Raw genomic sequence first — 9,712 nt, forward strand, 5'->3', positions numbered from 1 at the left:
AGAACGTTATGAAGGCGGAGGAGAACAAGACCCTACCGGAAAATGCCGCAACAGATTTGTAACGTCAAGTTGAATCGTCGACACTGGCAAGTTGACAACTTGTGTCCAGCAGGGTTTAAACACATGTTACGCCTCGTCCTCCAGCTCAACTTTGTCTGACATGGACGAGCTATATAGGTCCTGTCGAGTTTGTTGTGTTTTGTGAGATTCGCGATATGATCTATTGGTTCAAAGGTTGGCATTAGCCCTATTGCATGCTGTCCTTTATAAAACAGGTGAGCTGTCAGCGTGCGATGCTTTATTATTGACCAGCAGGGATTGTTAGCACAGTTGAAATGTTCGTAATGATTATTGAATGCTGTCAGGACCGTGAAAAGTTCGGCAATTTCTCGCAACTACATCGTAGTCCTCTTCCATCCGGTCGTCCCTAGTACTGAAGATTATCATTGGGCGTTTCTTCAAGGCACTAGGATCTACTAAGTAATGTCAGGAATACACTTAGTGAGGGGTAGATCAACTCGTGAGTCGTGATATTGGAAATATCAAGACGGTTTCGTCCATGTATTCCACAGCCGATATCAGCAACACCTATTTAACGTCTTCGGAAAATGCTTCCTGTCCCCCCAGCCACTGACCTGGATACTTGTATGCCATGGCTAGTGGCAAAGTCATGCGGGCACCGAACATCGCTCTATCGAGTGTTTATGTGTGTATGGTCAGTGAGCGCATCCCAGCAAGTGTGAATTGAATGAATAAATCATCATCACATATCAACGTTCGCCGAACTATACCAAAAGGACTCGTGCCACGAGTGCGTCCGTCACATTATTGGTGTTGTTGTCAAAACTCGGTAGTTTTGCCAACCGGTTCGGCAAAACTGGTTGTGCCCGGTCCTCGGTAGAACTCACGCAAAAGGGGGTAGCAAAACTTGGTAGAACTCCAGGGTATCCGAGACTCAGAGATGTAATTTGAATCTCTGATAACATGGTTTGAATTCAAGAGAACATACAAGACGACACTCCTAAAGTAAGATGGTGCATGCTGGAGGGTGCCCCCTTGCATCACTGATAACGACAATTTCGAGTGCCTGGAACAAATTGACAACAGCTCACATCGTTACTACTGGAAATGGCATCAGACATTGCAGTGACACTGGTAACTCATCAGGTGCTCGGAAGGAATGCTCTTGATTTTGACAAGTTGGACCAGGTCGAATAAGGAATGATACCACAGACTGTTCTAGATGAGGTTGAGATGGGTGAGGGTAACGGCTGGGATGAGGTAACATCATTAGGAATGTCGTACACATACTAATAGCCTACAATTAACCTAGCTAAGCGCTTAGAGTTTTGCCGGTTATAACCGGCAAAACTAGAGCCAAGTAGTTTTGCCCCCCACACTACACATTATTGAAGGCCTTCGAGAAAAATATGACACGATGCGTGAGCTGGCAGATTGCCAAACTATTTGGCTGCGCCCTATACTATTCGTGTATAAAAGCCAACGTACTTGACTCAGAAAACACTATCAAGTTTCAGCCATGAAATTCACTTCACTCCGGGTCACCTCTGTAATGATCGCTGTCACAGCAACGGCTGGCATGGCTGTCGTATCCAACGGCGATGGGCCAGACATACCCTGTTCTCCTTACACAGGTGAATACTTTTGCAGCCTACATGCAGACCATAGATCACATGCTCATGGCCATCCACCTATAAAGGGGGGTGCTCAGGGGGCATCAAAAGTTACAACAATGGCAACGCTTTCGGGTATGTTTGCGGACCTAACGGACACGTAACGGCCTGGTATCCATGCTCATGCCCAACTTGCTGTGGAGTAGTCACGGGCTATGGGATGCTCGACCCCGGATGTATCACAAAACCAGAGTCTGAGTGAGCCTTTCTTTTCTCGTTGTCTCCCGAGTCCGAGTTGCTGATGCTTGCTTTCGCCAGCATGGAACAATTAGCATGATACATGCAGGAGGGCGTGAAAAGTGCTATAATTGAGGGTCATGATCGCGCTGTCTCATTGTCCAAAGAATGAAGATGTTTTGTAAGTGTGATGTCGAATAAACTAGGCGATAGACGGGGGCCACATTGTGTGGCTTTTATGACAATCTCGATGTTTGGAACACTTCTAGTTTTTCCGTCCCCCCAGGCCGGGAGTACCTCGACACACCGGCTCACCAGACGCTTTGGTGCGAAGGAAAATAGGAAATATATTTCAGGGATGGGCAAGTATAACACTGCAGTCGGTACGAAATAATACTATATACGGGATGTGGCGAACAAGCGAGGTGCTTTTCAGCTTAATTCCAGCCCGGACACCACGCAAACATATCCTCATTGCTCACATCCCGCATCCCACACGCGGCCCACGCAACAGCAGCATTTAAATCCTCCACATTATCATTATTCGTGCCCATATATTACCATCAGTCAGCTGAGTTTTGCCCCAGCTTCTTACACCAATCCCTCCCAGCCTCCCATGAAACCCTCGCTGCCTCAACCCCATCAAGCAGATGCATCTCCCCCTTGAACAAGAGGATGAGTCTATTGTGGCCCTAGGACCATCTGGTATGTCTGTGCCTCCTTAATGAAAGGTTGTCTCTCTTATTACTTTTCGTTTTGTTCGTCCCAGGCGCTCGTGCATGTCCTCAAAAACCTGTTACACAATCAACTATCTCCCCCTTCGAACAACTCCAATCTGAGATCTAAGACCCAAGGCTAGGTATACACTCGATATCGTGGTCTACGTAAGGTTCTCTGACGTCTTCGCAGGTCAATTTACTGGAATAACAAAGAGCTAAAAATATCGATTTAATCAACTGCGTGGAACGGAGAGAGCAAGATTGAGTGGACCGAATGAGCGCGTCCCAGCAAGACGACTGGCTGCACCATCATAATGAATGCGGTACCGTATTGTTCTCATTCGTTTCCTCAGCGTCCAACATCACGAGCTACATCGACCAGGTAATACATTTGCATCTTGTCTGTACAGCAGCATATCTAATTTCAAGCCAAGCTCCGACTTTCTTTCAGCGTCTTCTGCACCAGCACTAGACGAACTACCGGATGGAACCGGATTCCCATCAGAAACTGCAGGCTCACGTGATGCTGCTACCTCACTTTCTCGTCTCTGCCTCCCCAAGGTCACTCCAGTGATGAAATACCTTCTCCAGTCCACACACACACCCCAGTCCAGCTTCCGAACGGAATTGAAGACCCTCCACAAACCATCAACTCGCGTGACATAGCTCCACTCCCTTCCCCATCATTTCATCCTCAAGGCTCAGGCTCCGTCCTCAAATAGCTACTGCTTCAGCTTCCACTCCGGTTCTGGCCTCACCTCCAAAGTCATTTTTGAAGCGCCGTCCTATGCTCAATAGGTCTGCAGTGTTTGCAGACTCTAAGCAGTGGAAATTCCCGCGCATCATGTAGTACGCAACACTTCGCTCTCTGTTAAAGCATGCGCATATTCTGAATTTGATACTTAGGCGGTGCAGGCACCGGAGTGTCGAACACCAAGCAGGCCCTCATGCATTAGTATGTCTATGAGTCTGCTCTTCATCTCCGGTATGATCTTAGTAGACTCTTGGCTGTGACCTTCAGGCTCACCCCTCTTTCTATTGCGTTGTCCCCCCTGCCTATGTAGTCTGGCTGCAACACCTGTATCATTGACTGCTGTTGGTCGTACGTTGGCAGTCACAGGTGTCCATAGGAAATTCACTTGATACGAAAGTAGACGCAGACAGAAGGAAAGTGATAGGCAAGGTAAATTCGAACGCGGTGGCTGTCTTACCGCAGAAACTATGCATTTAGCTACCTAGTCGACAATGAACATACTATAATACGGCTACTAACTGAAAACGGGGGACCCACTGAATGATGCATGGCACCTTCACACTCCCAGTCATTTGAAGATCGAAATACACCCAACATGTACACAAAACTTGTACGTATACATGAACATTAATCCAAGACAGGCACAAACACCCATCCAAACGCCCTAACCTCATTCCCCTTCGTCCCCAAATACCTCTCCGTCTCATACAGCCAATTCACACTCCCAGCAATACAATCCCGTAACCCCTTTACATACCGCCTGGCGTCGTCATTCATCACAGCACACGCAGCGAACTGGCGCTCAGTAACCAAGAATGCATCTGCGCTCTGCTTCACGAGCGTGCCTACATACGCAAGCGCACTCCCGAACGAACAATTCCGATCTTTCATTAGGACGGTAACGATGTTGAGTTTTGAGCTTGGGGTCATGCCTTTTGCACATGAGATAGCGTCCTAGAACCGATATTAATCCTAAGTATATACATATTGTTTCACGCAAGCACGTACCTCGGACCAAGCTATAAGATCACAAGCCTGGTCTGTCAACTGCTTCAACACCGGATGCGAAGACGCCCGTTCTGGGAGGTCCAATCCCCCCGCGTACTCGATCAGGTGAAACACCATCCTCAAACCTGACGCGTTTCTTCGTAAGTCGACATATGTCTCCAAATCCGGGATACACGTCGAATTCAGGGAATGAAGACGCCGCCTTGCATCGTAATACGCACGCATAGATCGATGAAAACGCATGTACCACGCTGGGCTTTTGTACGCGACGCGACTGAGTCGGTCAGATATTCTTCGTGCGTGTTGTCAGCGAAATCAACTATCATTGGACCGTTATGGGAACTCACAGATCAATTATCCCGTTCTCATTTTCATTTTTATTCTCATCACCACAACCATCCCGCTCCCACCCCTGCTCCTGCTCAAAAACCAACAAACTCAAAAAGTCCACTGCTAACCTCAGCTGAGTTAAATCCGCACCAGGATAGCACAAAGCAGCCCACAGCCCAACTTTCATCCCTTTCCACTCCAGCTTCAACCCTACCTCGCGCAACCACGCCTCGCTCGCTCGAGACACGGACCTACAATGCCGATTGACACGTAATTCAAAGGGCGCGCATGAAGAGAGGAGGTCGGGGAGTTGGACGCTTACTGTGTGCGAACAGGCAGGAGTTAGTGATGGTGAGTCGGACATTGCGTTCGCGTTGTGGGTCCTTGTCGAATGACAGGGTGAAACACCAGCCTGAGGGTGACTTGGAAGCCCTGGGTGAGGCTGATTTTGAAAGGCGCGACGGGCACGGGATACAACGTAATGATCCGACACGAGCGCTTGCTTATATTAGACGTACAATAGAAGAAGATGAAGCATGGTGTCCGTTGATCGGCGCCCATGGCCGTAAGCTCGAGGCAGGTGACTACCCATGGAACGGGACGTTTGAGAAGACCATTGTTCTCCCCTTCAAGGCTGCTGACTTGTCTAACCTCGCCAGAGTTGTTAACACTCAAAGCTACGGCCACTGCAAGATGTAGTGACAGTACACGTGTCCAGTGTCTCAGCCAACGTTGCAATCCGTTGGATATGTTCTGATCTCCCCTGAGTGCCAAATCCTTGTCGCCTTACAACCGACACGTTCTGATCCCCCCCAAGCATCGAGTTCTTGCTGTAGGAAAAGGAGGCACACGACCAGAGTGATTGATCCAAAGAATTCAATTCAATTCATCAACACCCCTCACGCACATCAAGTCATCACCTATACTAGGCGCCGCTGAACTCAGTCGCGGGGATGATGTCTGTATTCCTGTAGCAAGGGAGACACGCTTGTGTCACGGTCGGCACCCTCCGTTCTCTCATTCTTAACAATGACGCTGGCGTTCCCCACGATCCCATCCTCCATCATCTCATGCTGAAAACTGTGGGACCCCCTTTGTGAGATGCGGGCACAACGAAAGATCTCATTTTGGGGTCTCTCGCCGCACTCAGAGGTTCGTCATCATTCAGTTAGCGTGCTGATCACCTTCATGAATCATTATATTTCCAGGACATCAAGGACTCGTGGAGCAATGCATTCTTCATTAAGACATGAGTCCAGGCAATTTTTTCGGTGGTTCTGATCACGCTAAAGGTTGGAAGGGGTTTGTCGCAGATCTCGAACTCGCTTCGGTGGCACAGCCAGAGACTGAAACCGTAGTCTCATTGCATCCGCTCTCCCCCTTTGCAGGTCAGCTGAATACTAGAGGCGTCTCTCTGGGGGAAACTGTCACCTCGGCGGAGATCACAGTATCTACTTTGCAACTTGCCTGTTTCCACTAAACATTATCTTCAGGGTACTGCTTTGTTTATGACCGAGGAACTTGTATCCATGATGCTTCTCCCGGACAAGTCCAAGAAGGAAATTTGACTGGCACACATTAAACGCGGGGTACACCATGACCTGGAGTTTTTCATTCTTGTTGTTTTCCATTCGGTCATGAAACGTGGTCTGGAGCGCCGACTCTGGGATAAGGATTCAGGCAATGAATCTCAGATCCAACAACTTTACCATACTTTGTTCGGTGGCCATACTATTCGGCTCATCTGACAAGAACGGTCCTGCCTTCTCAATGAAAGCGGTCCCCCTTGTGTATCTTTTTAGATGTCCTGGATTCGCCAATGGAGCAACTACTTTATGGTTGTTGGAAGCCTTTGAAAATCCAGCGGCCCTCCAACTTTCCCGAAAATGAATGTAGGCCGAAAGTTGATCAAAAGATGCAATGGGAGAGTGGTTCGGAGGATCTGAAGGTGATCATTTATGTGCGGTTGTACTATGTCTATGACGTGGCGGTCTGCGAGCTTTCAGAAGTTAGCTAGGATAATAGAATAATTTTGTCGTCAAAGAATAGAGGCCTTGTATGTCCATGCGCTAGTATGGCGCAACTTTGTGATCTGGATATGTGAACTTCAGAAATGGATTTCTTCATCAGGGTTTGCGTTTGCCACACAAAATTATTTATTACAGGGTCCTGTGCGTCATCCTGCAAAGGCGGGAGTGAGGACCGCTGGAACAAGATCATTAGAATAGATGTAGGGGTGATGTTCGATACACTCGCTTTCGAATGATAGCTCTCCTTCCACCGACACATAAAGGTTGCCTCAGTCGCCCCCAATGTTTCCGAAGTGAACAGTACTAGAAGCAGTTGTAAGTAGGTTCACGGAATGATGGCCCAACTCTACTTACAATGGTGGTCCATCCTACCCTAGATGGACAACATGTTATTTCCCCATCATTCCTATGAACGACAGGATGAGCATTCAAGTTCCGAAGACGTATAATAGAGGCTGGTTTAGAAGGAGATTGACATGCGTATTTGGACTCGATGACTTTGGCGAGCAATGGAATAAATGGATACTGCCCCCTGCCTTAATGCATTAAGAATCCGAGACATGATGATGAGGCTGGCGATTCCACTCAATTTCGAACGCGCAAAACAAAGTACTCACCCCGCTGCGGCAGGACAAGACCCAGATCATGGCATGCTCAAAGCACAAAGATATTCCACGGGAAAGCACAGCGCTGTCGAGGGGGACGTAGAAGGAGTACCCTGTGGCAGTCATGTATTGGGCTCAAAACTTCAAATGACAGGACCATGGGATGGTAGAGAGTGAGCTCTCTTAGGACAACTTATACAGAATTTACCGGAGCGTACACGTACTGCTCTTGTCCTCTGGCCCAACCTAGTCTAAACAGCGGGACTGATTGCGCACGAGGTAGTATGAGGAAGTTTGGTGTCAGAGTCCAGAATCCGAGACTGAATTGGAGTCATAATATATAAGAAAAACGGTACTGCGCGCAAGCCTGCAGGAGGATTGCAACCCAAGGATTTCTAGAATCTGAAGTGCAGCGCGGAGGTTTGCAGTGAGTGTCGCCCAAGTTGTGAGTTATGTAAAATGAAATTACATACCGGTCACGTTTGATGTGCACAGCCTCCCATGCAGGCTCGTTTGATCCTCGTTGCAATTGGAAATATTGTTATCCGAATATTTCTCCTAGACCTCATCATTCGCCACAGCGCGCTGCAACGCTTCCTCGTCGTTGAGCACGACCTAATCCATCATACGTTGTCGTATATCTAACTGATGACGGTCCACCGTCCTCCAGACTCTCGTCTCCTTTCCAACCTCATAGCACACGAAAAGGAGTACACGAAACATTTATCCGCTCTTTTCCCCATATCACATGCTGCTCTCGCATCTCTTTCTGCATTCGCGGCTGCCTCACCTTCGGCTATTCCTAGTAGTTCTTCAGTCTCCCTAGCACAAACTATTGGCACCATTGTTGATGTCCTCTCCGGCGCGGACGATGCTCTTCAGCTGTACAATCAGGCGGTTGAGAACTGGCGCGACCAACTCGGCCACTTGATAAAACTCGAGGAAGACATAGCAGCTATTCTCCGTGACAGGGAAATTCTGTGCGTCTTAACTCTTTCTCTACCAGCTCTCCGTTAACCTTCATTTCAGAATAACTCGGCTCATCAAAGTTTCCAAATCCTCCAAGACCACACGGGATCCTCGCTCATCACTCGTTCTACCATCTGGTTCTACCTCATTTACATCTCTCCCTTCCACCAATTCTACGTTACATGGCTCTTCGAACACCAAACTTTTGCAAGCTCAAGAGGAGCTACGCGCATGCGAGAATCATTTGGCTACCAAAGAGCTGGAATTGGAGGCACTTCGGATTAGCATAGCTAGAGAAGGTCTCGGTGCTCGCTGTCGGGCTCTTATTGATTGTGGGTGGGCTTGGGGTGAAATGGGCAAGGAGGGTCTTCGGGCGTTACAGAGTCTTAATGCTCCAAGTCCTGATGGTAAAGGTATGATACTTTACCGCTTTTTCCCCCGATCACCCATTCATAAACGCGTATCCAGTTCCAGAACCGCCCTTGTCGTCATTTCCGTTGCATTCGCATTCGCCCTCCACGTCCATTACTCCCAAACAAAAACCTTTACGTTCTCCCGCGCTGCCTTCTCATGTTGCACAGGGCCCACTATCATACTCCTCCGACATTTCCTCCCTCACGCCTTCTCAAAGTGCATCCCAACAGCACGATTGGCCCTCTCGTGGAACTAGCCAAGAAGGCGCGGTTCCTGATCATCCTAGCTCCAATGGTCATGAAGAGGTGACAATCAATATCCCTCCTGCGCACGCCATCTCAGAACTTACCATGCCCACTGGTGTCCCTTCCCCGTCCCCTCTCAGAGCCCCCTTATCTGAGAGTTCGACAGACCTCGAGGCTCATCCCCTCCCACGTGGCAGTAGCACACAACGAATCCGCCGTCCATTATCCAAACGCATCACCGAGGTAGACGAAAATGAGTACAGGGAGAAGCCTGCTCTCGTAGCAGACTCCTTCACATCCCCTAACGGTGCTCGCAATGCAGACGATAGCAGTGAAGATGGGAGACTCAAGGTCCCTTAGAGGTCGTCGAGAACGATCCATTCAAACAATTGAAGCGTCTTTCACTCCGTCACGGTATCTCCAGACGCTGTTGAGCGCACACCCGAGCGTAACGGTAAACAGCGGGAGCGTAAACCATCCATGAGTTTTTTCGGCTCTCTGCGTGGTCTATTCAAGATCTCGCACAAGGACCAAACTCGTGCGGAATGGAGTGACACTACAGAATCCCCGCATGCGAGTCCAAGCAAACAAAGGGAAGAAGGGCTGGTCTACGCGAACAGATGCAAACATGAAGGCTTCCAGATCTCGAGACAGCTCAGAGTCTGAGTCTGAGAAATACTTAAATCCCCCCTGCCTTCAGGAGGTGCGAAGTTGCGCAAGGGGCGGTCACAGATGACAGCTCTTGCATCATCTAGTGGATGGCAGAC

At 48.8% G+C, this 9,712-nt stretch overlaps 1 protein-coding gene across 1 annotated transcript; it reads left to right on the forward strand.

The window, feature by feature from the left end:
• Positions 1-1,397: 1,397 nt before the first annotated feature.
• BJ212DRAFT_627798 (uncharacterized protein) lies at positions 1,398-1,960 on the forward strand. The gene is made up of 2 exons (XM_041343690.1): positions 1,398-1,892; positions 1,953-1,960. Exon 1 carries the CDS (start codon positions 1,541-1,543, stop codon positions 1,796-1,798), a length of 258 nt encoding a protein of 85 aa, XP_041185161.1. The 5' UTR covers positions 1,398-1,540; the 3' UTR covers positions 1,799-1,892; positions 1,953-1,960.
• The last annotated feature ends 7,752 nt before the right edge of the window (positions 1,961-9,712 follow it).

The sequence above is a fragment of the Suillus subaureus genome, assembly GCF_016647635.1.
Source record: "Suillus subaureus strain MN1 chromosome Unknown BJ212scaffold_359, whole genome shotgun sequence".
Taxonomy (NCBI): domain Eukaryota; kingdom Fungi; phylum Basidiomycota; class Agaricomycetes; order Boletales; family Suillaceae; genus Suillus; species Suillus subaureus.